This window comes from Oenanthe melanoleuca, chromosome 19 (assembly GCF_029582105.1).
Source record: "Oenanthe melanoleuca isolate GR-GAL-2019-014 chromosome 19, OMel1.0, whole genome shotgun sequence".
Lineage (NCBI taxonomy): Eukaryota > Metazoa > Chordata > Aves > Passeriformes > Muscicapidae > Oenanthe > Oenanthe melanoleuca.
Genome location: NC_079352.1, coordinates 1,177,461 through 1,204,761, shown reverse-complemented (window position 1 = coordinate 1,204,761; position 27,301 = coordinate 1,177,461). Strand labels below are relative to the sequence as shown.

At 58.0% G+C, this 27,301-nt stretch overlaps 1 protein-coding gene across 4 annotated transcripts; it reads right to left on the bottom strand.

Annotated features, from left to right (window-relative positions):
- Positions 1–3,617: 3,617 nt before the first annotated feature.
- HNF1B (HNF1 homeobox B) lies at positions 3,618–26,234 on the bottom strand. Of its 4 annotated transcripts, none has more exons than XM_056506810.1 (9): positions 25,689–26,234; positions 21,404–21,603; positions 19,924–20,188; positions 19,297–19,535; positions 11,370–11,530; positions 8,791–8,926; positions 8,512–8,703; positions 8,038–8,156; positions 3,618–5,424 (listed from the first exon to the last, which is right to left on the bottom strand). In XM_056506810.1, exons 1-9 carry the CDS (start codon positions 26,024–26,026, stop codon positions 5,404–5,406), a joined length of 1,671 nt encoding a protein of 556 aa, XP_056362785.1. In that variant the 5' UTR covers positions 26,027–26,234; the 3' UTR covers positions 3,618–5,403. The 4 variants fall into 4 exon arrangements, with proteins under 4 accessions (XP_056362785.1, XP_056362786.1, XP_056362787.1 ...); XM_056506811.1 differs by having other exon boundaries at positions 8,791–8,923; positions 25,689–26,231; XM_056506812.1 differs by having other exon boundaries at positions 19,924–20,110; positions 25,689–26,226.
- Positions 26,235–27,301: the final 1,067 nt, after the last annotated feature.

Genomic DNA, 27,301 nt, shown 5'->3' with positions numbered 1-27,301 from the left:
GCATATTAATTACAGAGAGGAGGATTCATTTTGCTGAATAGAAAAGTAAAATCAAAGTTCCTTGAATTAGAAGACAGTGTAAAATGCCTGAGCTTTGGTTCTCCATGGCTCTGCATTATGCCTACACTGGGACAGGATAACTCTAGGGCACATTTTAATTTTTTGACTTTTAAATTTTCTCTCTAGGTCAGAGAAATAAAGTCCGGGGGCTCAGAGATTCTCGCTGCCCGTGCTCCTGTTCTGCCTGGGCTGCTCGGGTTGTGCTGCTCCTTTGCCTGGGGCTGCAGGGGAAGGATCCTCCAGGATTCAGGGTGCCCAGGCAGGGCAGGGCAGGGCAGGGCAGCGCCCGGAGCAATCGGGGACGCACTGGAGCAGGCAGAGAGGTTCGCTCTGGATGCGCCCTGGAGTGCTCCTCAAACTCTGCCAGCAGCCCGAGCCGACCCGCCCACAGGCTGCGGCGCCTGAGCCTGCTGGCAATGGAGAGTGGCAGCGCTGTCACTGTCACCTGCCACCTGTGCGGGCTGGGCACCCGGCCCTGGCACAGCCCAGGCACAGCCCAACACAGCCCTGGCACAGCCCAACACAGCCCAGGCACAGCCCAACACAGCCCTGGCACAGCCCTGGCACAGCCCAACACAGCCCTGCACAGCCCAGGCACAGCCCAATACAGCCCTGGCACAGCCCTGGCACAGCCCTGGTACAGCCCTGGCACAGCCCAATACAGCCCAGGCACAGCCCAATACAGCCCTGGCACAGCCCAGGCACAGCCCAGGCACAGCCCAATACAGCCCTGGCACAGCCCAACACAGCCCTGGCACAGCCCAACACAGCCCAACACAGCCCTGGCACAGCCCAGCACAGCCCTGGCACAGCCCAGGAACCGCCGAGCACAGCCCTGGCACAGCCCAGCTACAGCCCAACACAGCCCTGGCACAGCCCAACACAGCCCAACACAGCCCTGGCACAGCCCAGCACAGCCCAGCACAGCCCAACACAGCCCTGGCACAGCCCAGCACAGCCCAACACAGCCCTGGCACAGCCCTGGCACAGCCCTGGCACAGCCCAGCTCTGGCACAGCTCAGCTCTGGCACAGCCCAGCCCAGCCCTGGCACAGCCCAGCCCTGCTCCTGCTGCCTGTCCTGCTGCCATTCCCACAGATCCTGGCCGGACTGGCAGAACGGGTCTGGAGAGCCCCGTGTGTGTGTGAGCTGTGCTCTTGTGCAACTGCTCCTTCCCTGCGTGAGCACACGCTCCAAGGGACCATCTATAGTCACTCAGGTCACTCAGCTGCATTTCAGTGTCCTGGAGAGGCTGATCTGATGCCTTCGTGGCCAGCAGAACATCAGAGGGGTGAGCTGGGACTCCTCAGCAGCCCAGCTGTTTGCTGCTGGCCCGTGTGAGCCCAGCTGGCTGCAGCCTGGCCAGCTCAGCTGGGATGGCAGCTGAGCCCCAGCACTGCCCTGGCAGCCAGGTGGGCACCAGCACCAGGCTGCTGTCACGCTCCTGGGCACAGGGACCCCGGCTCCAGACCCCCAGACCTCAGCTCTGACAAGGCTTCCCTAGCTCTGTTCCTCCCACAGTGCCAGAGGTGACAAATCCCTGCCCTGAGGGACAGCCAGAGCTCCCGCCCAGGCTGCCCAGGGTTTGATAAGCCCTGTTGTGGCTCTGGGGTGAGCAGTGAGGGCAGCTCAGCTGGTTTGGACACAGTGGCTTTGCTGGCAGCACAAACAGGAGGCTGTTGGGGCATGGCACCCACAGGAGCAGCTGTCACAGCTGTCACAGCTGTGCTGTCCTGGGAGGGGAAGGAGAGGCCATGATCCTGTCCAACCCTTCACATCCCACCTCTGCACATCTCAGGCTTCCCCTGACCCTCAACCCAGACTGGGGAAGGAGCATGAAAACACAGAGATCTTTGGGTGACACCTCCAGGGACAGAGCAGGTCCTTGTGTCACACAGACCCACAGCAGCCCTGACCACAGCTGCTACCTTGGCAGTGCTGAGATTTGGGGGATTATTCCTTTGTACCCACACCTGCACTTTAAAATAATTTAAATTCAGTGCAGCCTCATCCTGTGTCCATGAAGGAGGCTGCAGCTCACATGAAGAGACACTGCTAAAGGCTCGTGGCAGCCCGTGCATCCTCACGTGCAGGGAATTCCCTTATAAGCAGCTTTGCACTGTAAAATAATCACTCAGCCCTGTAAAACTGCATTGGTCATAAATGAACTTTGTCATGGCTCTGCTGGCTTCTTTGCCCCATAACAACTGCATCACACACAAACACCACGTGCCCAACAGCAAGAGGAGGAAAAAAGTATCTTCCAGGAGCTTCATTTGACATGACATTGCATTTTCCAGCAATTTAATGAGGCAGCAGGGCACATGTGGGAGCAAAACCCCACCCAGGGCTTCTCCAAGGAAGGTGAGGTCTGGCCAGGGACAGTGCCAGCCCCAGCCCAGCTGCTGCAGAGGTGCTCTGAAGGGTTTTGTGTGGTGTTTGCCATCCAGAAGGTTTCCTCAGCCAGAGGTTAACTCAAAACCAGAGGAAGCTTTCTCCCCATGCAGGTATGTGTAGCTCCCACAGCACCCTTAGCAACCCATCCTGCTGCCCAGGGATGGGAAGTGACAGCACACTGCTCAGCAGCTTCATAAACCCACACCTCTGGGGAAAGTATCTGTTATTAATCATTTGTTCTACTCACAGTATTGACTTTATCCTGTCTGCTGCATCACACTCTGTTCTGTGGGAGTCACCGTCTTCACTTGGATGGATCCTCTGCCCTTTCCCCCCTTGTTTTTTTGGCTCTGTCCCCTCTTTCTTCACCACTCTTCATCCCTCTCTGGTGGGGTCAATTCTCAAAGCCTCCCTTCCAGGGTTTTCACTTACCTTCTCTGCAGAGCTGTCTGGAGAGCAGCACTGACCCTGGACCATTTACCAAAGGGTTCTTCACACCCCAAACTCCATCCTTTCTTACAGCTAGTGCAGAAATCAAGCCCCAACAGCTCCTGCAGCAAGCCTAGTGCCTCTTCCTCCCACCTGCCTCCCACTGGATTGTCCATTCCTCCCTCTGCAGGTCCAATTCAACCTGGATTTGCATCAGCCAGGAAAACTTCACATTACCATTAACTTCACAAAGGTTCCACCCTTTTCCACTGCAGTGCTCAGAGTCACTCAGCTCTGTTAGCTCTTCACAATCAAGGACCTTCAAAAGCTTTCCAGCCCCTGGAGCACACCCTGCCACCTCCCCCTCTGCACTGAGCCAGGGGCTCAGCATCCAGAGCAGATGGGGCTTGGCTTTGGCACTCCCCTCCTAATTGGTTTGCTTAGCACTCAGCTGCTAAAGTTAGCAGGGAATGAGTGCTGGGCTAAGGGCAGCATCATTAGGGCATCATTAGGAGGGTGAGGATGTGGCTCTCCCCACCTCCAAAAGCCTCCTGGATTCCTGGCTGGTACCTGGGGATTCACAGCAAACTCCAGGCAGGTATAAATGGAGATGATCATTGCAAGGCACAGCAGGAGGGACGTGCCACCAGCCTGTGTCCCTGCCAGCCTGGCCTCTGCCAAACCACCACACATGACCACTGTGGAACTCACAGACCACTCAGCAGCAAGGACTCAGAAGAAACAGTGTTTAATTACAGTGTACATTAAATTAAATGTAATTCTGAATATTGGTCTCCAAATTCCTGATGACTTATTCACTGTAGGGCAGCTCCTGTCAGTCCCAGCAAGGGTGAGGGTCCCCCTGTGCCAGACAACTGAGCCAAAGAGCCTTTCTCAGCCCAAAGAGAGCATCCAGTGTTCTCCTTAGCATGGTTATCTGTCCATGGGCCTCTGCTGCTGTCCAGCTCTCTAAATCCCTCTCAGCACTTGGCACATGCCACAGAGTTAATGAAAAATCAGCACAACTGGGGAGTATTAATCCTTGTACAGAGGGCAGACGATGCCTTTGACAGCTTCCATGGCTCTGGGAGGTTGGACTTAGGCACCCAAATTCCTCCAGGGCTCTGGTGTGTGTCCTCAGCGGGTGCCTGAGGGGCTGGACATGCCCTCACACAGAGCTGGGATCATTCACAAGCTGGAGATCCTTCTGCAGAGCTGTCCATGCAGGGACAGGGCAGCAGCTGGAGCACTCACACCACAGCCCACGTTCCATCCATCCATCCATCCATCCATCCATCCATCCATCCATGGCACCACGAGGACGAGAGCACCCTGTGGAGCCAACCAGGCTCATCATCATCATCTGCTGAAGGTGCAAAGGAGCCACCTGTACTGGCCATTTACTGGGCAGGAGGGAGGCAGTAACTGGGCACCCACCCCTTCTGTATCCTGGAGAAAAGGGAGACAGTGTCTGAACCCATCTGGGGAAGATCCCATCAGAATTCTGTGTGGCCCCATTCCCTCTGTAGCAGCAAAGGCTCCAGGCTCACCTGGAAGCTGCTGACACTTCCCAGAGCTGGATGTGCTCACCAGGCTGCTGAGCCCCTCCCCACCCCACCAGAGCCCATCTCAGAGTCCCCAGAAGCAGGGAAACCCTGTGAGATTAATTTGCAGTGGCAGTTGCCCCCCATGGATCTCCCAGGTCCTGCCCAGCTCGCCCTGTGCCCTTCCTTCACGTGGGATGTCACCGTGCAGGGGACACGTGTCTGCCTGTCCTCCTGCCCAGCAGAGCCCAGTGCTGCCTGACCAGGCTCCTTGCCAGCCCCAGGATTGGAATTAACTCATTTAAAGGAAAAAGAGAAATACAAAACCAAAACCATCCTCAGCTCTGACCTTTACCATAAAAAAAAAAAAAAAAAAAAGGAGAAAGAGAAGATATTCAGGACCAATATATACAGATGGGGCAATTGCACTTAATTACAGTAATTTACATCCATTGGGCAAAAATTTACTTCTTTTTTATATAAATCTCTATGTATAGGAGTGGGGAAGGGGGAGGATGGAGCAGACTGTACCTATATTTACAGTTTCATTGGCTCAGTTCAACAACACATGCAATTCCTCCCTCCGAACGCCAAGTAACAGACCCCGGTCCCTCTCAGTCCGCCGAGTGGAGGAGCAGAACCTCAACACGATCCATCTTCCCCTTGTGCCAGCTGCCAGCACAGCCTCGTTCCTCGGGAGAGCCTCTCGGGAGGCAGGAATGAATCCCCAAAATGACACATCCTGGAAGCGCGGAGGGATGGAGAGGCGGGTCCCGGCGGGCGCGGCGGCTCCGGGCGGCTCCGGGCGGCTCCGGGCGGCTCCCCGAGCCCCGGCTGCGGCTCCTCTCCTCTCCTCGCTGCTGGGCTCTGCTCCGGCAGGCGACCCCCGGGCTTGTGAGCGCAGCTCGCCGCCGGGATGTTGTGGAAAATAAGATCCCGTTGCTATGCGTGCAAAAGCAGCGAGGTGTGGAGCATCACCAGGCTTGTAGGGGACACTGGGGAGGGAGAGAGAGCAGCGCAGTGAGCGGCAGGAGGAGGAGGAGGAGGAGGAGGAGGAGGAGGCAGCACCACAAAAGCATCTGGAGGCATCACCTCCTGCACTGCTGCGTGACCTTGGTGCTGCCCTGCTCAGCCCCTGGCACCCCCGTGGGGGAGGCAGTGGGAAAATACTTTCTAAGCCAGCTATTGCCACCCCCTCCCAAAAATAATAATACTAAAAAAGGTCCTGTTTGTGCCCAGGCTGTGCCAGGAGCAGCCAGGTGTGAGGCTGAGCTGGGAGCAGGGCTGGGGGCTCACTGCTGTCCCCCAGCCAAGCAGCCCCATCCATCCCCCTGCAGAGGCTCCTTCTCCATCCCTCTCCATGCCAGGGGTCCCCCCAGCCCCGGGAGGGTGGGGGTGACCTTGTGGGCCGGAGCACACAGCAAACACGGTCAGGAGGAGATAAGGAGACGCCAGGAGCCTCCCGTGACATGTCATTAGGGACTGGCCGTGGCTATCAGGTGTTTGCCAACGTCATAAACATGGTGGCTCGGCCTCAAGCGTTGTCAAAGGAACCCGCAGGTATTTGCCCCTTCCAGGTCTAATAACAGCATCTGATAAGAGACCCACAGCAGGCCAGGGGAGAGCTGGGGGTGAGCAGGGGCCTCCCTCCAGCTCCATCCCCCAGCACCACCTCCACCTCCACCACAGAGCAGGTTTTGGGGTCTGCTGGGGGCTGCCTGCTTCATGCTGAGGCAAAGCGTGGAGGAATCATGGCACAGCCCCTGGTCAATGATAGAAACCCAAATCACCAAAAATATCCAGGAATTTAAGCAATTTGGGAGGTGAGCAGCATTTATGGGACCCCCATGCTGCGTCTGTCACACTTCATTCGCCTCTGGCTAATGAAACTGCAGACCACCAAGAAAGAAATCCATGTCCAAAGATAAATTTTTCCAGCTGTAGCTTGGGCATCGAATGGTTGGTAGGAAAAGAGACTTTGGGCACTGGGAGGGTTTGCTGTTGGGAGAGGGTGTTTATCATGTATTGGGAGTAATGTAATCACAGAGATGGAGGGTCCTGGCCCCATTTTCCCCCTCCTGAGCCGTGACACCTCCTCCTGCTTTAATTAATGGAGGCAGAAACGCCCGGGTTCTGCAGCCCGCTGGTCAGGGAAGGGTGATGGCAGGGCCCGGGGGCAGCAGGGGATGGCCAGGCTCTGTGCCCCTGCCAGGGACATTTCCTGTGTCCCCGGGCTGCCGAGGCCAGCCCCAGCCCAGCATCAAAGGAGCAGAGCTCGATTAATCAGGGGCAGTTCGGGCTGAGCGCGCAGCAGATGGGCCGATAAAGCTGCACGGAGGAAATGGAGCTCGGAGGGGAGGCCGTGCCTGAGTGCTCACCCTGAGACCTGCCCACAGTGGGATCCTTGGGGGGGTGTTCATGACCCCTTCCCAACACCCCAAAGCCCCTTTGCAGCCCCAGCCCCTTCCTTCACCCTCGCCAAGGGTCCCGCTGGGGGGGTCTCACAGCAATCCCACACTCTATTTACTCTGTGGTCATTGCAGACATTTTTTTCGTGTCCCCTGTCAAACCTTGGGAAGAAAAGTTTATCTGAATGCAAGTTCAAGGCTCTCTCTTATTTATCTAGAGATCAATAAGGGCCACATATTTCCCACAGTCCCCAGAGCTGGCTCTCAGAAAGGGACTATTGTCTAAGGAAAGCCTCACACACCTGATTTGAACCAGGATAAGTCCAGCCTTACACCTGCAGTGGGCAGATGATAAAGGTTTATGGGCTGGGGGAGCCTTGGACTCCACTTGACTCCAACCAGGGTTGAGCAGCAGAGCCTGCTTGGCTCTACCTTCTGCCTTCTGCCTTCTACCTTCTACCTTCTGCCTTCTACCTTCTACCTTCTACCTTCTGCCTTCTACCTTCTACCTTCTACCTTCTACCTTCTGCCTTCTGCCTTCTGCCTTCTACCTTCTGCCTTCTACCTTCTACCTTCTACCTTCTACCTTCTGCCTTCTGCCTTCTGCCTTCTACCTTCTGCCTTCTACCTTCTGCCTTCTACCTTCTACCTTCTACCTTCTACCTTCTGCCTTCTGCCTTCTGCCTTCTACCTTCTACCTTCTACCTTCTACCTTCTGCCTTCTGCCTTCTACCTTCTGCCTTCTGCCTTCTACCTTCTACCTTCTACCTTCTACCTTCTACCTTCTGCCTTCTACCTTCTGCCTTCTACCTTCTACCTTCTGCCTTCTACCTTCTGCCTTCTACCTTCTGCCTTCTGCCTTCTACCTTCTGCCTTCTACCTTCTGCCTTCTGTCTTCTACCTTCTACCTTCTACCTTCAGCAGGATGCTCCCACTCTCATGGAGCTGCCCCAGGGATGAGCAGGGCCTGGCTGGTGCCACCAAGTGTTGGACAAAATCACCCAAATCCCCATCACAGCACCTGCAAGCAGCTGTTTTGGAAGGTTTTTGGAATTCTCATCCTCAGCTTGAACGCAGCACAGGCAGCAGGACGGGGTCTCTGCTACTCCCACCTCCAGCCCCGCAGCCAGAGGGGGAAAAGCTGCACTCCCCCCTCACACCCCGAGCCCCTGCCCCTCAGGCAGCCCCCTGGGGCCCTACCTGCTTGCTGGAGGACATGTTGGTGAGCGTGCTGATGCTGCTGGTGTCCGTCACCACCATGGCCGAGGGGAAGCGCGAGGTGTGGGAATACTGGGGAGGCTCCTGCTTGTGTGCATACACTGTGGAGAGGAGGGGACACGTCAGGGAAAAGCCACCCCAGCCCTCCAGGGATGGGAATGGGCAGCAGGGAGACAGGGATGAGGGAAAACAAGCCAAGGAAGGAGCTCAGTGCTTCCCTCCGAGCCACTGCAGCTCTGCAGAAACCCGTGGGGACTGAGGGGCTGGACCAGAGCAGAGGGGCAGGAAGGGATGAGGCAGGATGTGACCCCCCTGCACTGCTGAGCATGCCAGGGGCTGGAACCCCCAGAGAGGGGCAGCAGCCAAGGGTGCCAGCTTGGGCAGGGAGAGCAGGAGGAGAGCACAGGCTGATTTCCCATCCCAATTCATTCCCTTTGCACTCCCCCCAGGCCTTACTGTGTGAGTTCTGCAGCTGGGTCACGGTGGCCATGAAGGGCTGCTGTGCCATGTGCCCGGGGGACTGCTGCATCAGCGGCTGCTGGTGGGGGCTGTGCAGCTGCTGGGAGAACTGCACGGGCTGCAGGGCTGCCAGGCTGCCAGCCACGCTGTTGATGACAGGGACACTCTGAGCCTGGGAGGTGTTCAGACCTGGCAGCAGGGAGAGAGCAGAGCAGGGATGTCAGCAGAGGCAGTGCCACCTCCCTGGGGGCAGAGGGGAACTCGGGGTGCACTTACTCTGGGCGATGGCCATGACCCCCGAGAGCGGCGTCATGATGAGGTTCTGGGACTGCTGTGGGTTGTGGTGGGACAGGCTGTGGATGTTGGTCAGGGTGCTCACGGGGGGCAGCCCACCCCCTGACACGGAGATCTGCTGGGAGCAAGGCAGGACAGGCACTGTCAGAGCCCCCAGCCCCTCCTGCACGTCATGGGGACACTGGGGACATCAGCAGAGCCCCCTCCTCACCCCATAGAGCCCCCACAGACCCTGACTGCACACCTCAGCTTTGTGTTAGCACACAGCAGAACAGCATTGGGAAAGACTTGGCTGGCACTGGCTCCCAGCTCCACTGGAGCATGGCACCAGAACACAGCACATCCCAAACCTTTGCTGTTTTGTACCCCAAGTCCAAGCTCCAGCCCACGGGGACACTCATTAACTCATGCTTGTAGGGGAAAGTGGGACCTATCAGCTCGGGAAAGGGAAGAAAAATGACAGAAAGCAGATTAAAAGAGCCTCGTGGTGATGATCTTAGTCACCAGCCTGGCAGGATACTGGTGAGACAGGGTGGGTGTGCACAGCAGAGCCAGTGCCTGCGGTTTCAGGCCAAAGTTTAGGGATCAGACAAAGGCACTTGGCATGTGCTTCAAGGACTGGAGCTGGTCCCCAGGACGTGTAAGTCCTGATTCCTTTAATTGCCGCACCTTCCCCTAATGGCTGTCGTTAGCCCTCCTGCACTGGGTGACCTCAATCCCGACTCTGAGCCATCCCTGCAGCCCTCCAGGTGACATTTCTGGACACTCCGAGCACCTTGTTTATTTTGCACATGTGAGCTGCAGATAGCAATTGAAACAAATCCATCAATAAATTCCAAAGCCCGGGAGTGACTCACATTTCCTGATCCGGTATTTTCCACTTTCAAAGTCCCTTCAAGGCCGGGTTACAGCACACTCGGCTGCACAAGTCAAACAGCTCCCGGCAAGCACACGCCGCCCGCCCGCAGCCCAGCTCCTCGCACAGGCTGTTTAGCCCCAGAGCGCTGCACCTGCACTGTGCATGACTGGAAAAGACCCTCCAGGCACTGGACTCTCAGGGCAGACCCTCTGGCACTAGCACAGCAAACACTGAAGCATGAAAGAGCGAGCCACAAGAGAGTTCTGGAGCCTCAGTAACGCTCCTTCCTGAAAGATGCAGCAACTTCCTTGGCAGCTCCTTGTGGGGCATTAAAGGCACATGTTTACTTACTAGAAACCACAGCCTACAGCATATTTCTATTAAATCACTTGCAAGCACCAGCTAGCCCTGCCTGGAGATCAGAGATAAGCTGGCAGAGCCGCGGTCCCGCGCGGTCCCCACGGCGCTGGGCAGTGTCTGTGCCTGGGGGAGAATCTGCAGAGCTCTTCTGCTGCACTTTTCCCAGTTTAATCTGCTCCCTTTCCTCCTCCCGTGCTGCCCAGCCCCTTGCAGGGGTCTCTGGCTGGTCCCAGAGCTGGCAGGGGGTGCTGGCATTGCCTGGTGCTTGGGGACCCCCGCCCTGGGCATGCAGTGCTGCTGCTGCCACTGCCTTTATCCCTGACTCATTTTATGGCTTCCAGGCTCAGGGTTATGAGGCTCAACACACCCCTGAGGCGATCTGGGCGTGCTGGGGCAGAGGGAGTGGGCTGGGGGGGCTGGGGTGTCGCTCTGCAATGTCCCCCTGGCTTGGCAGGGTGAGAGCCAGAGCCCAGGGGCTGCACAGAGACCCTCTCTGGCACAGTGAAACGGTGCCAGAGCTGAGGGAGGGGACAGAGAGCCCCTCCATGGCCCCCCAGCTTCACCAGGAGACTGATGGGATGGCCCAGGAGGGACAGCCCTCTGAAAATGGAAGTGAAAACCCAGGAAGAACCGGCTTGGCCCCGTCACCCAGTGCCATGTTTGACTTTCGATTTCAGCAGGAAAGAACTCCCGGAAAAGGAGCAGCTGCAGGCAAACCTCTGGCAGCCTGCTCCAGGGACGGGCTGTGCTCTGCTAGCACATCCCACCCCCACCTGGCCTGAACCCCTGCACCCCCTCCTTGCCCTGCTCCTTCACCCAGGGGCTTTGCACCAGGAAGGGGCACCCCAAGTGCTTGGGCCCTGCCATGGGGACATGTCCAGAACCACAGGATGCTGATGTCCCATCTCACTGCTGCCATGCTGCAGCTCTGCCCAGCAAAACCCCAGCAGCAGAACCCCAAGGACATGGCAAAGGGGAGGGGGAGAGGCAGGAGCTGTGGGGCCAGAGCAGCAAGAGCAGCTTCAATCCCCTGAGTGATGCCTGGGACAAAGAAGGTCCCTGCTCACAGGCAAAGCTCTTCCCAAAAGTAATGAATGAGTATTTTATCGATGCCGTGTCATGGGCAGGGGAGAGCAAACAGATCCACCCAGCCTGCGATCAATGCAGCCCTGGCTGTGCCAGACCCCTCTGGGGAGCGCTGGGTGTCCCAGCAGGACGGTGGCACCGGGTCCCCCCACAATGTGCCATTGTTCAGCCCCGCCGCGTGTGAACCGCGGGCAGAGCGTGTTTGCTGGGCCCTCTTATCTTATCAGCGCCGCCACAATGGGCCAGGTGTACTCACCATTTTACCCTCGGGAGAGAGCAAACCGTGGCCCGGGTCCAGGCCGGCCGGGGAGACCTGCTGCAGGACAGCCTGGCTGGTGGTGACCATGGCAGCGCTGCCGTGGTGGCTGATGGCCCCCGAGGACACGGCCTCGCCGCTGGCCTGGCTGTACCGGACCCCTGCAAAACACCAGGGCACTGGCATCACCCACAGGGACTGGCATCACCGAGGGGCACTGGCATCACCCATGGGCACTGGCATCACCCACGGGCATTGCCATCACCCACAGGGACTGGCATCACCCATGGGCACTGGCATCACCCACAGGGACTGGCATCACCCACAGGGACTGGCATAACCCATGGGCACTGGCATCACCCACAGGGACTGGCATCACCCATGGGCACTGGCATCACCCACAGGCACTGGCATCACCCACAGGGACTGGCATAACCCAGGGGCACTGGCATCACCCACAGGGACTGGCATCACCCACAGGGACTGGCATAACCCATGGGCACTGGCATCACCCACAGGGACTGGCATAACCCACGGGTATTGCCATCATCCATGGGCACTGGCATCACCCACAGGGACTGGCATCATCCATGGGCACTGGCATAACCCACAGGGACTGGCATCACCCAGGGGCACTGGCATCACCCACAGGGACTGGCATCACCCACAGGCACTGGCATAACCCAGGGGCACTGGCATCACCCATGGGCACTGGCATAACCCAGGGGCACTGGCATCACCCACAGGGACTGGCATAACCCAGGGGCACTGGCATCACCCATGGGCACTGGCATCACCCAGGGGCACTGGTATCACCCACAGGCACTGGCATAACCCAGGGGCACTGGCATCACCCATGGGCACTGGCATCACCCACAGGCACTGGCATCACCCACAGGGACTGGCATCACCCACAGGGACTGGTATCACCCACGGGGACTGGCATAACCCACAGGGACTGGCATAACCCACAGGGACTGGCATAACCCACGGGTATTGCCATCATCCATGGGCACTGGTATCACCCACGGGCATTGCCATCACCCACTGGCATCACCCAGGGGCACTGCCGTCCCCCAGGGGCATTGGCATCACACATGGGCATTGGGATCACCCACAGGGACTGGGATAACCCACGGGCATCACCCACGGGCACTGGCATCATCCATGGGCACTGGCATCACCCACGGGCACTGGAATCACCCACGGGCACTGGAATCACCCATGGCCACTGCCATCACCGACTGCCATCACTCATTGCCACTGGCATCACCCACGGGCACTGCCATTACCCACTGCCATTGGCATCACCCACTGCCATTGCCATCACCCATTACCATTGCCATCACCCACAGGCACCACCCAGCTGTGCCAGGGCTGTGCCCACCCCCTGGACCCCCCAGTGATCCCACAGCGTGTGGCACAAGGATGCAGATGTGCACAAGTTCCTAAATGACACCAGTGAATGACAAATATTGAAAAGTGTGGCCCTTCCTCCAGCACCACGTCCCTGGCCCCATCTCCTGGAATTACAGTGAGGGGTTTATGGCTGGAGCTGCAATCCCACTCTGCCCAGTGCCACAGGGGGAAAATGGAGAGCCCCACCTGGGCCAGCAGCCCCACACACACCAGCATCCCTCCTGCTTCCATTTTCCACACCCATCCTGCAAATTCCTGCCCTGGGGACCCTGCACCCCATGGGGAGTGACCCTGCACCCTCCACCTCATCCCTCAGAGGCTCTCCCTGCTCCCTGCAGCCATCCCAGGCTGCCCAGCCATGGCTCCCACTGTTTTCTCAGGCCCTTCTGCGTCCCATTCCCTCTCAACACCCTCTCCACGAGTGGATGATTAACAGGGCACAGCAGCAAGGCAGAGGGACCAGACACACCAACCCCCAGAGCAGACCCCAGCCCTCCACTGCCCTGCAGGGAAATCTGGCCCCAGCACAGGTCTTCTATATAAATATATTTAATTTGGCTAAAGCACCCCACACTGATAACCATATGATCAGCCATGTGTCATGGAAAGGCATCTACAGATCACAAATTATTAACTGAGGAAAACCCATGGGAAACAAAAGTGTCTTTTACGGGGCTGCTGTGACAACTACAGAGAAAAGCCATTTATTAGGAGAAGTCCCAGCCAGATGTACTGATGGGATGGAAGTGGTGGGTGATGGACAGACAAACCATGACTCTCCTGGGGGAAAAACCCACGGGTGGCAGAGCCCACCTTGGCAGCCACCATGAGCAGCATCCACTACTGCACAAGGACTCTGGGGACACAGGGGAGGCTCAGCCTGTGGCTGGCTCACTGAAGGATGCACTAAGGACTACCCTGAAATTGATCTCTGAACCAAAGAGAAGCAAAGAAATAACAACTGGAGTCCAGGAGCTTTCCACCAGCTCCAAAACCATCTGCCCGAGCACAGACCCACTCACACCCTCCACCAAAACCACAACACAGCCAGCCCGTAATCACCTCCGAATTTTCCCCATCAGCTGGTCAAACACGACCCGCAGATAGGAATCTCCTCACCATGTCTGGTTCCTGATGATTTCCCAGCAAACCCCTTTATCCCTGATAATAAAAGAATGTCCTGTGGCAGGTGGATATTTGCCGGCCCGAGTGGACGTCCCCGCCGTGAGCAGGGTAAACATTACTCAACCCGGGCACTGTCACACACATTCCTCCTGCGGCCGGAGGGTGCTTCACTCCGGGCTGGGATCCCGCTGCGGGAACAATGGCAGGGCAGATAAAACACAGCCCTTTCTTCTGGGCGTGATCTCAGAGATAGACAGAGCGCAGACGGCTCCTCTCGCTGAGGAAATCAGAGTTTCTGCCGTCTTCTGGGCTCAGTAAGGACAACAAAAAAGTCCATTTTAAATGCAAAATCATGCCTTACCTAGCTAAAGGGGGTGGTAACTCGTGAGCCGAGCCACCCAAAGCTGTGAAGTCGGCTTTAAAACACACAAGAGGTTTAAATGCTGATTCTCAAGCTTTTCCTTGCAACCCCAAGGACAAGACTTTGATTGTTTGAGGAACAATAACCAGCGCCGAGATCCCCAGATAGGCTGGGGACTGAGATTTTGGGTCTCTAGATAAAGCCACTGAAGACTCCGTGTCTTGATGAAGAGTCTTGATGAAGATTAACTCTCCCCAGGAGAGCCAGGCTGGGCTCTGGGGACGGTGACAGCGGTGACACCTCCAAGGAGCCTCAGAAGCCTCTTGCTGGGCAGGGAGAAGCTTTCTGCTTTTTAGGAAGCATCTATCCTCACTGGGTTTTTAGGAAGCATCTATCCTCACTGGGTTTCCCCATTCCCACAATGGCAGGGCTGTTATTATTTATGTGTCCCTAAGGCTGGGTAGGATTTGGGCAGATCAGGTCATTAATATCAGGACATCACTACAAGGCATTGCTCTGCTGTCACTGCTGTAGCACACACAGCTCCCTGCCGATGGAGCTGCCTTTCCCCCGAGCTCCCTCAGTCACTGAACCCTGGGATCCAGCCTTTCCCTGGCAGCACAAACCCTGGGATGTCCCCACAGCCGGAGTGAATGCACAGGCACGAAGGATTCCCCCAAGAACGAGCTTTGGCATCCAGGGTTTATGGGCTGGGCTCACACAGCCCAACACAAGGGTTCTCCTGCTGCTCTCCTGTGCCTCCACAGCTGGAAGCAGCCCTTGTGCAAAGGGATTTATTCCCCCTCAGTCTCATCCTGAGGAGAGGAGCCTGGATGGGGATCACGGGAATGGCTCTGGCCGTGGAGCCTTCCCTCCTCAAGGCTCCTTTTTTTTAAACTGGAGCTACAGCCATAATATAAAAGTCTGTTTATGGGACAGGCCATTGTGTGGCCCCTGAGCTGCACAGCCTGTGAAATGTTTTACTGCTCTCCCCTGCCCCAGACGTGCCCCAGGGTCTGGCTGCCGTAGCCTTAACCCCGTTCCAGCCCATGGATGGGGACAGCAGCCCCAGGGCAGGGGGTCCTGAGACCCACAGACAACCCCAGCACCCCCTGACCTCTCTGGGGTGCCACACTCATCCTCCTGACTCAGCTTTTGGGAGTTCAGGGCAAGGATTGGTGTCTTTATCACTTTAATCACAGCCTTGTGCCATTTTCTCAGGACACATCACGCACCAGCAAAGCAGTTTGGTTCTGCTTTGCTTTAAGTCATGTTTGATATTAATAAATTGTATTTTTAAAGACCTCCTCATTGTACTTTTAGCTGTCTTTCCCATGCAGCAGGAGCCCTGCTGCCACAGCACACCCCAACCTCCAGTGTCTGCCCCTTCCCCAGCTCCAGCTGCTCTTCTGCCCAGACCTTCACCAATGTCCTGCACATCACCAGCAATGCCAAACCCCAAAAGAGACCCCAAAAATTCACCAGTGATCTGCTGGTGGCAGGGATTCAGCTCTGGGCTCTGCCTGACCCCCCCAGAATGCAGCCACTGGTGTGGACCAGGGTGTGAAAGAGGGGTGAGAAAAGCAAAGTGTAATTTTTGGGGTCATGCTGTACTCAGTGATGCTTCACCCACTGACACCCAGGTCACTGATGGGGACAATTTCACCCTCCCAAAATTCAGGTCCAGGCAGCAGCTCTGATTTTTGGGCTCTGATTTTTTTCTCCAGGCAGCTCTGATTTTTGGGCTGCCACTCAAATTGTCCCTAAAGTGTTAATCTTGCTCAGTTACAGAGGTGCATAGTTTATATCCATTATAAACCCGTTTATGGGGACTAGACCCTCCCATTTTGCTGCTGTCATAAAGTTCTAATTACCCCCATAAAACAGGGAAAAGCTCCTAACAGTGCACTGTACCCACCGAGCCCCACAATGCACCCGACAGTAAAATATTACAACTGCTGGCACCGGGTCCCAGTCAGAACCAGCACCCCAAGAACACCAGGAAGGATCCAGGGAGAAAGCAGGGTACCCCTGGAGCCAGGCTTTGCTGATGGGCTCTTCCTTTAGAGGAAAGTTAAAGACTTTCAATTACCTTTTGGGTTTTAGGAAGAATCTCAGGGGTGCCACTGGGTTGTTTTTATGTTTATCTCAATCTGCAGAGATATCTAAATATGTACATGTGTAAGTAGTGCATTTTAATATATATGTATGTACACATATATATGTATATAAATGTGACTGCTCTGATGTTGGAAGGATGGATGGATGGATGGATGGATGGATGGATGGATGGATGGATGGATGGATGGATGACACCCTAACCTCCCCATGGGTGTGGAGCCCCCCAGGACAGGCTGGGGTGATGCTGTGGGGCTGGGGGGTGTGGAGCCCCCAGGACAGGCTGGGGGTGATGCTGTGTCCCCCATGGGTGTGGAGCCCCCCAGGACAGGCTGGGGTGATGCTGTGGGGCTGGGGGGTGTGGAGCCCCCCAGGACAGGCTGGGGTGATGCTGTGGGGCTGGGGGGTGTGTAGCCCCCCAGGACAGGCTGGGGTGATGCTGTGGGGCTGGGGGGTGTGTAGCCCCCCAGGACAGGCTGGGGTGATGCTGTGGGGCTGGGGGGTGTGGAGCCCCCCAGGACAGGCTGGGGTGATGCTGTGGGGCTGGGGGGTGTGGAGCCCCCCAGGACAGTCTGGGGTGATGCTGTGGGGCTGGGCAGTGGGGCTGGGGCTCTGCAGGGCCCTTTGTATGCAGGAGGGGCGTGGGGGGCGGGCGGTGCTTGCCCTAATCTCATCAATGCCCCGATTGTCTTCGGGGCTCTTGAAGATAAAAATGGCATAAGGCAGAGTCTACGGCATGGCACCGAGATAAAACCCCGAGTGACCTTCAAATCAAACAGGGAACCAAGATCGCTGATAAAACCCCGAGCCAGGGAAAAGTCCAGCCTGGAGAGGAGCCTCAAAGATTGAAAGGCTTTAAGTATTTACCTCCAAATAGTTAAAAACTCGAGGCTGGACAGCTGTGTCCCCAAGAAGAGGCTGGAGGATGTTTGACTTTTACAGCTCTCATCCCTGCCCCGCTGGCATCCCATTCTGCAAGACCCCATTGATGTCCCAAGGAGAGGCGACCCCTCTTTGTGCACGGGCACGGGAGAGGGTTTTGCAGCTGCCCCACAGCTCCAGCCCCTGGTTTGCTGCCGGGGCTGTCCCTGGGGCAGGGCAGGGCTGTCCTGGCGCTGTCATTAAGCTGTTAAGGCATTGAGCAGCCCAGACGTCGGGGCAAGGACAGTTCAAATCCCAGCATGGACAGGCAGGATGGGGTCAGCCAGGCAGCAGGGCCAGCACTCAGTGTGCCCCACCAGCATCCCCAAGCACCCCCTGCAGGATGTGCCAGCAGCCATGGACCCAGAGGTGTCTTTGGGAGCTGGAAGCCTTTGGACCCAACTTGGGTCTAACGCCCTGTAGCAATGATGGCTGAGCTCCATCCCTGCCTGCTGCCCCCCAAATCACCCCCAAAACCCCACAGTGTCCCTTGCCATGCCCATCTCCTCCTCCTCAGGATGGATAGGAGCACCGACCGCCCAGCAATTCCCGCAGCCAAGCCCTCCTGACCCCTCCGGAGGGGCTCTGCTCCCCAGCCATCACTCCTGCCCTGCTCAAAAGCCCCAGGGATGGGCTGACACCGGCCCTATAGCCACGGCCGGCCCCTGCTGGCACCGCTCCGACAGGGAAAATAAAGCTTGGGGCTTAAGGGCCCTCCAGCCCCAAGATAAATGCCCGCGGTTACAGTAATTGCTGTCCCCTAATAGAAGAAAACAAAAGCTCTCGGGGGGTGCCCCATGTGCGCTGGCACATCAAAGGCAGCGGGGTTCGTTCAAAGCCCCGGCTTAATTGTCAATTAAGCATGCACGGGGGGACAACGCCGTGACAATGCGGGGCTGCATGCTGGTGGGGCATTGTAAAGCCCGCCGCGACACCGAAAACAGCTGATTCTGCTGACAATGTGCTTGTAGGGCACCTTGTAAGCAATCAGCCGCTGACAGCAGGGCAAACGTCCTCCCCGTCCGCGCCATTGTGCGGGGCATTCCTGGGGCAGGGTCACACTGTGGTCACCGCTGGCCGGGCCCGGGATGCTGCCGGTTCCTCCCAGGGCTGGGGTTGCCCACGCACATCCCCGGGTAGCCCAGGGTGAACACTGGTGTCCAGCCACCCTGCAGAGTCCCCAGGCACCTTGCCCTTGTGTGGACTCTGTGCCACACGGGCTCCTTTTGGTTTGCCTTTGTGGCCAGCTGGGTGTGTGTTAGGAGCCAGGCAGGGTCATTTGCAGGAGGTGGCTGGTTCCAGCCTCCCCTGCCGGGGCAGTGTCCCAGGGGATGTGGGACAGTGTCCCAGGGGATGTGGGGCAGTGTCCCAGGGGATGTGGGGCAGTGGGGACACAGCCCCCGTGCTGACCCCCCACCACCGAGCCCCCTGTCCCACCTGCCTGGGATGCAGAGGGCTGGGAAGGGACAATGGGGATTGTTCTCCCAACAATGCCTCTCATCCCCTTCCCGGTGTGCAGCCCCCTCCCCACGGTGTTATCTCCCACTCCAATTCCCCAATCTCCTCACTCCACTGTGCCATAGGATGGTGCAGATTCATACACCCAGCCCCACAGAGAGGCCAGGAAACGCTGCCACACCTTCCCTGGGGCATTGCCAGTGCTCCCCAGTGCTCCCCAGTGCTCCCCAGTGGGCTACACCCCACGGGCTGGCACTGGCACCACATGGCAGGCACGGGGCAGCTCCTCCTGGGCACAGCCTCTCCCTGCCCACATGGAACTCCCATGAGTTCAACCAACCAAGCAAACACTGATTTATCCTCTGCACGACAGAAATCCAGCCCTCACCATGTGGTTCTGCTGGCCATAACACTGCAGTGACAGCTCCTCTCCATCCCCATCCATCCCCCCCTGAGGCTGAGCAGGGACCAGGGCGAGCATCCCCTCCCTGCACCCCCAACTCTGCCACCACCCCAGAGCCTTACCTGGCATTTTGCTGGGCGGGGAGGCGCTGGGCTGGTTGTGGTGTGGGGAGCCGTGGGACAGCAGCAGGTTCATGCTGTGTGGGGGCTGGCCTGTGTAGGCATCCATGGCCAGTTTCTGGCGGAAAGCCTCCTCCTTGCGCCGGTTGGCAAACCAGTTGTACACGCGCACCTCGGTGACCAGGTTGGAGCCCAGCCCGTGTGCCTTGGAGGGGGACACTCCTCGCTGCAGACACTCGGCCCTGGGAGTGCAAGGGGACACGTTGGAGCAAAGGGGCAAACAGGGGACACAACAAATCAGCCCTTCCTGCAAATTCACCTGCTCCCCTCAACTACAGCCACGCTGTAAAGTCCATCCCTGCTCCCTCTGATGCTGCTGGAACGCTGCAGAACCCCTGTGGTATCCCCACTGTACCATCCTTGCAGCATCCCTGCCTGAGCACAGAGCTCTCTCTGCCCCAAACATCTCCCAGACAGGGAAAACACGGCAAGGAGAGCTTTGGCAGCTCGGCAAAGCTGTGCCACGAGCCGGGGTGGTGAGCCCAGAGCCCGGCGTCTCCAGCAGCTTTGGCAGGAAGGCTGAGGCCGTGGGGCAGGGGAGGCAGTGCAGGTGTGTGGGGCACCCATTACCTGTTGCACTCCTCCACCAGAGTCTCACGCTCCTCCTTGCTGGGGTTCTTCTGGCGCTCGTAGGCTTGGTACAAGATTTGCTGGGAGGCCGGCCCCCACTTGAACCGATTGCGCCGCATCTTCTTGCTGGGCGTTTCAGAGCAGGCGTCGTCGAGCTGGGCAGCCCCCTGGTTCTGCTGATTGAACTCTGGAAAGAGAAACAGCAGCTGATCCTGACTGCCTTTGTCTGTCATATTTCCACAACCCTGGACTGTCTGGTTGAACTCTGAAAGAGAAAGGAGCAGACGTGAGCTGGCCTGTAGCCGCCGCTCGGAGTCACTGTCCCGCGCCCAGGTGACCCCCCCGTGTCCCCTCCCGCAGCCCCCCGAGCCCACAGCAGCCTCTGCAGCAAGCCAGGGGCTCCCTGCCACCCATCCCGGGAAGGGGCCAGCCCGCTGCCACCCCTGTTTAATGGGGAGGCATGTGCAGGGCATGCGGATGGCCATGCATATTCATGGGCAGGGCCCCTGCCAGCCTGCACTTGTTTCGGGAGGATTTTTCCAAGCAAGGAGCTGGGCAGTACACGACTGCAAAGCCCCCCGAGAGGGTGCCCCTCTGTGCTGCCCTCCCAGTCCCCTCCCAGCCTGGTGGGACCAGCCTGTGCTGGGACAGCACCAGAGGTGACCTTCGGCGGCCGCCCCAGCCCCGGCGCTTGTCACCGCGGCAGTAAAGCGAGATTAATGGGAGGGTTTTATTATTCCCAGTTTTGCAGGGGAATTCTCCCTCTTTTCATAATGGCTTTTTCCCCCTGTGACGGGGGGGAAACGCAGGGCAAGGCTGGAGCAGGCTGTGTTTGCTCTAACGTCTCAAGGTGTGTTTTCAGAGCAATGGTATTTGGTGCTAAACCCTTTTCTGCACTTCCCGTCTGCTGGATATTGCATCCTTTTGGAAAAGGGAGGCAGAGCCCGTTCCTGGGGGTGTCAGTGCCACTCAGAGCTGCTTTGAGAGCTATGGGACAGATCCCAGGGCAGGGAAGAGTGGGAGAGGGGCACAAAGGAATAAATCTTGTGCTTGGTCAAAATAATCTGCATTTTAACCAGCACAGACTGCCCCAAACCCTGCTACAGGCAGCAGCAATTCAGCGGGTTTTAATTTTCTCTCTCTAAATTTTTTCCACTTAGTTGAAAAAAAAATTGAGCAGCCTGAAAAATAACAAGGAAAAGAGTGGGAAAGGCACCTAATTGTGAGCCATCATTAATCGCTTTCCCATCTCTAACAAATACAAACACCCAGAAATTCAGCTGTGTGGGTGAGCCGGGGGGAACGCTGCCACCAAGAGGGGCTCTCACCCAGTTTTCCTGCGCCATAAATTCGTTTTACTTGGAAAACTGAGATGCTACACAGCTGGAGGCTGGGGGCTGTGTGGGGACAGGGACAGAGGGACAGAGGGACCCAGGGACAGAGGGACCCCTCTCCCATCCCCATTCCCACGGGTACTTACGCCGGAGGATCTCCCGCTGCTTGCGGACGTACCACGTGTACAGGGCAGCTCTCTTCTGGGTCTTCATGGGGGTGCCCTTGTTGAGGTGCTGGGAGAGGTGGGACTGGTTGAGGCCGGTGACATCCACCACCTCCCGCTGTGGGATGTTGTGCTGCTGCATGTAGCCCTTGATCATCTTCGCTGCCCGCCACGGGTCCTCGCTGTGGGCAGGGAGACCAAGGGTTAATATCTGCTGCACCCAGTATGTGCTTCTTTCCATCATGGAAACCTTTTTATATTATGATTATGATTATGATTATGATTATGATTATGATTATGATTATGATTATGATTATGATTATGATTATTATTATTATTATTATTACTATCGTTATTAAACTGTTGCAGAAGGACACAAGATTCTTAGAGCGCACGATTATTTTCTCCCGTGGAAATCCCACACACAGTGGGACACACACATGGATGGGCATGGGAAGCCTGCCCTGGTCTCTTAATGAAGAAAAAGAAGTGCTGGGGATGCTTTTCCTGCCCCTGCTCAGGGGTGCAGCACCTGCACTGTGCCCCATGTCCCCAGGGGCAAGGACCCCAGCACAGCCACCAAACCCCACCGGCCGTGCCTGCTGTGCAGCTTCTTCCTTCCATTCCCACAGGGAAAATAATCTAAAAATCTCAATATTCCCTTAAAATGGACCCTATTCCCTCCTTCCCACAGCTGTGCACGCACCAATATGTGAAAGGCTGAGAAACCAAGGTCAGACCAGGCACACAAACCCCAACGAGTCCCCGAACGCAAAACCGAAACCAAAGCCCCCAAAATTTTGACTCATTCCTGATTATTATTAAACACTTGAATTAGGCTCCTGAAGGATCCAGGTGTAAATGACTCTTCTCTAAATCACACTGCTCTACTGTTCTTGGGGTAGCTGACGCTGATTTAGGATCTGCTGATTAGGGTTTTTATATTTTATAACAAATAAAATTATAGCTGAAAATCCAAATGCTGTCTGTGTGACAGCAGAGGAACGGGCCAACACACCTGTGCTGGATCCAGGGTTTATTCTGGGCTAAAAGGGAGCACTTTCAGCACTGAAAATTCAGTGTGAGCCCAGACCTGGTCACAGTCCTGCACTCAAATAATGCAATATCCCAACGCCGCTCTTGGAACGACCGTCCGACTGCTTTCCCAATTCATTACTTATTTTGGATCCTTCAACTTGTCAAGTGGAGGGAAAAAAGAAAAAAAAAAAAAAAGCCCAGCAAGTAGATTTCTTACTTTTTTTTTTCCTGAATGCAGCTTGAAAACAAAGCTGGTTGGATCCACGGCAAAAGTACCGGAGCAGAGCCAAGCGGGAATTTGTCCCACCCCGGGCAGGAGCCACGGAGCCTTCCTCGAGTGGCTGAGCCTTGCCCAGCCCTGCATCCTCCAGGCAGGGGAACCCTGCTGGTTTTGGGGGTCCCTTCCACGGGATGGTTCCCAGGAGAAGGTGGGAAGCAAGGAGGAGGATGTGGGGAAAATGTCCTGTCCCTGGCAGCAGCAGCGGGCAGAGCCGAGCGGAGGGGCTCGGGCAGAACTTTGTCACAAGTGGTTCCTGTCACCCAACTGATCCCACTAATTACTGATTAATAACAAGTTAATGAAACAGCTCATTATAATTTTTAAGAGCGGTTTGGGTTCACAACTGAGCCCAGGGCAGAGTGAAACCGTGAGCCAGTGAATCGGAGCACGCTTGGAAAATGTCAGATGAGTGACTCGGGGGCTACAGGTGAGATTTTAGAAATCAAATAAAATTTGGCAACGTTTTGGCTGGAAAAATATCTGAGAACTAGCAAAAAAAACCTCTCGAATTTTCCTCCATTTAATTATTTTTAAAAAGGCTTTGCCTTGACATTTCCAACGTGTTTCATACTTACACTTTCAAAACAATTATTCAGTTCTTAATTTCTGAGCAGTGATTTTTCCTTTACAAATCAACTTGACCGTATTCAAAAGGGTTAAACAACCTGAAACCAAACCCAAACATTTTGTTTCATGTTAAACAAAATGTTTGGACTTGACCCAATATGAAACGTTCGAGTGTTTGTTTGGCCTCTTTTTTTTCCTTTCTTTTTTGGTAACCTAAAAAGCCAGAGAGGAAAACCTTTTGAGTCAACACCAGCCCTTTTTCTTTGATTCTGTCACCAAAATGAAATAAAACAAACATTAACTGTCCAATCTTCAACAGGACTTTACTTACAAATAAAACCAAAACTGACCAACCCGGGAGTGCTTTCTAATACTGGAAAACCAGTTTAAAACTGTGGCTCCACGATCCTTCTCCACCAAAATCATGGAAAGGTGTTTTTCTTACACAAAATTAGCCCCACAAAGCCTGGCTGCCAACGCTGCCCAAGAAAGAGCCATTTCCCCATTCAGCCTCACACACAGGTGGGGGCAAAGCCTCTTCCCAGGGGTTCCCAGACCAGCTCACCCATTTTGTCAGCCTCAAAACCAGGTAAATACACTCCACATCCTCAGAGAAATATGCCAAGAATTCATACAGATGGATTATAAACCCTGCAGAAATGATGTCCTGGTCAGCACGTCCCTGCACACCAGGGACCGGCTGTGCCTGCGCTCCCCACACATTTTGGGGTGGCTTTGCTGGGTCCCCAGGGCTGGTGGCTTTTCCAGACCTCAGATGGGATCTGGGTGCTCCTGGGATTTATTATTTGCCTGGGTGAGGTCTGGGTGGGATGGAGCAGGGGGGGAGCCATGGGGTGCCTGTCCCAGAGCTGGGCTCTCCGTGTCACCCCATGGGCACCACCACACCAGGGATGGGCAGCAAAGCCCAGACCAGGGTCCTGGAGAGCTGCAGGGCTGAGCAGCCCCAGGGATGTGGGAACAGCCCCAGAGTGAGCCTGCCCTGCGAGAAAAGGGGGTTCAGCCCCAAGCTGGGCTGCAGCCGGTGTCTCCCAGCTCCCCAACCCGCTCCCTCTCCAAGTACAAAGGCCTCTCTCAGAGCAAACACGAGCTCTTTGCAAAGGCTCCTCAGGGACATGTGCCCGCTCTTGTTTGCACCCAAGGCAAACTTTGCACAGAAACACCTGTGGGAGCACCGTGAGCCCGGGGCTCAGCCTGCTCAGCACCCCCGGGCACGGATGTAGCCACCAAGGGCACCCAGGGGTGCGGGGCTCCGTGCCAAGCAGGAGGGAACCCATCGGGAGAGGGCTGCGATGGATCCCCCCTCGCACGGAGCCCCTTTGGCACCGAAGGGTCCCAACCTGGGTGACACGGGTGACACCGCCCTGTCCCCAGAGGAGCCGGGACAGCACCGGAGCGCACCGCTGCCGAGATCCCGAGGTGTCGGGGGCACAGTCGGGGTGTCGGGGGGACAGTCGGGCTGTCCCCGGGCTCCGCAGGCTGGCACAGGGCACACACGGGCGGCAGCACCGGGGCCGCGCTCCGGGTACGGCGCTGGGCATCGCCACACGCACCGGGCACGGCGGGGACACACGGACAGACCCGCAGCACCGGGGGTGTCCCCGCAGCACCGGGGGTGTCCCCGCCGGGCTCCCACCTGCTCACACCGGAGCGCGGCCGCGACACCAGCCGCCGCTTCCCCGGGGCTCCGCAGCGGGGTCGGTGCCGCCCGCGCCCCCACGGGCCGGGGCAGCGCTGCCCGCCGTGCCCGGGGCTGCCCCGCCCGGCCCGGCCCGGCCCGGCTCGGTTCGGAGCGGGGCCGCATCGCGGGATGGGCCGGAGCGGAGCCGCCGCCGTCGGGGGTTCCCTCCTGCTTTCCCCGCTCCCGGCCCGCTTTACAACCCCGGCAATGAATAACCCGCCGGCCCGATCGCCCTGATCGCGGCCCTTTGTGTATCTTTCTGTTGATGATTTATAGAAATAAATTAATAACGCCCCGGGCTCCACGTGGTGCGGTTTATGTTGGAGCCGCCGGCGCGGAGGGACGGAGCCGGCGGCCGGTCCGAGCCCCCACGGCCCCGGCACCACCGGACACGGGCAGCCCCGACGGGGCGGGGGGGACGCGGTCACCGGGCTGAGGCTCCGCTCCGCCGCGGGGTCCCCGCCAGCACCGGGAAAGGGAGCGCCGGGACCCGTCAGCGGGTGGGACACACCGGGCAGGGAGCACCGGGACTGACCGCGGGGCGGGCAGGGAGCACCGGGACCCCTCACCGGGTGGGACACACCGTGAACGACCCCCGGGCAGGGCGCTCGGGGTCGGGGCGGTCGGACCGAGCGCCGGCGGGCGGATCCCGGCGCGGCGCGGGGCGCGCCCGGTGCCGGTACCTGATCATCCTCTCCACCTCTGCCCGCTGCTCCACGGCCTCCTCCGTGTTGAGCGACTGCAGCTCGCGGAGGATCTGCGGCGTGTCAAAGTCGTCGCCGTCCTCGGAGCCCTCGTCGCCCGAGAGCTTGCCCTTGCCGTGCCCGTTGGCCAGCGCCGGGAGCGCGGCCCTGCCGTCGGGGGCCCCGCCGGGAGACAGCGGGAGGCTCTCCAGCTTGACGCCGAACCCGGCGGCGGGCACCATGTCCTCCAGGGCGCGGATCAGCCCTTCCTTGGTGGCCCCGGAGCTGAGCAGGGCGCCCAGCAGCTCCCGTTGCAGGGCGCTCAGCTGGGACACCATCCTCCGTCCTCCCGGGGCCGCGGCGCGCCCGCCGCTCGCCTCCCTCCTCCCGCTCCGCCCCGGCCGCGGCTGCTGCGGGCCGCGGGCCGCGCTCTACCAAGCCATGACCGCCACCATAAGGCATTATACCTTATGCAAATCAGCGCCAAGGCCTCTCCTCCGGCCCCCGCCCCGGCCCGGCACGGCTCGGCCCGGCCCTTAGCGCCCGCCGGGGCGGACTTTGCCTCGCGGCCGGCGGGAGGCCCCGGGGGAGCGGCGGGGGCAGCGCGGAGCGCACGGGACGGGGCGGAGAGCGCCCGGAGCCGGCGGCTGTCGGGGTCCCGCGGCTGTCGGGGTCCCGCGGCTGTCGGGGTCCCGCTGCCCTCGGGGGTCCCGCTGCCCTCGGGGGTCCCGCTGCCCTCGGGGGTCCCGCTGCTGTCGGGGGTCCCGCGGTTGTCGGGGTCCCGCTGCCCTCGGGGGTCCTGCTGCTGTCGGGGTCCCGCTGCCCTCGGGGGTCCCGCTGCCCTCGGGGGTCCTGCTGCCCTCGGGGGTCCCGCTGCCCTCGGGGGTCCCGCTGCCCTCGGGGGTCCCGCTGCTGTCGGGGGTCCCGCTGCCCTCGGGGGTCCCGCTGCCGGTGGTACCCGGGTTGGGAGCGCCTGTCTCTGCCCGTGTTCCCCATCCCCTCTGGGTTTGGGTCTCCCGGGTGCTGTGCCCGCGCTGGAAGGGGGCCAAGATGAGAACCCTTGAGATTTCTACCCCCGTGCTCTCATGTGTGGGGTCCTGCTGGCCAAGCCCCAGAACAGTCTGTGAGGGTCCAGGGGAGCACCCCCAAAACGGGGGTTAGCAGTGGGGGTCGTGCCCCCACTGTGGGGCAGCTCTGGGGACAGGCTCACGTGGAAGGACACCCAGTTAGCAAAGGGGACACTGCGGGGACACGAGTCACAGGGGACACGAAGCCCCCATTGACCCTTGGCAGCAGTCAGGGAACAGGTTTGGGAATGGGCAGAGAAGGAGATCCAAGCTGTGCTCTGGGATCTGAACAAAACCTGCTTTTCCTACACCACTGTGAATGCACCAAGTCCCAAAGATCAACAGATTCACACGAATCAAAGCAGGCGCAGGACAAGAGGCAGTGCCACACCCAGAGCACGCCGGAGAGCCTGGGACCCTCCAGGGGAAGGCAGGCCTGCAATCTCCACTCATGACTGCCCAGTTGCCCAAAGCACTTCCAGTTCCTGCTGCTCCTGGCTGGCACCTGACTGGCAGCCCTGGCAAAGGCCAACAGCTTTAAACCCA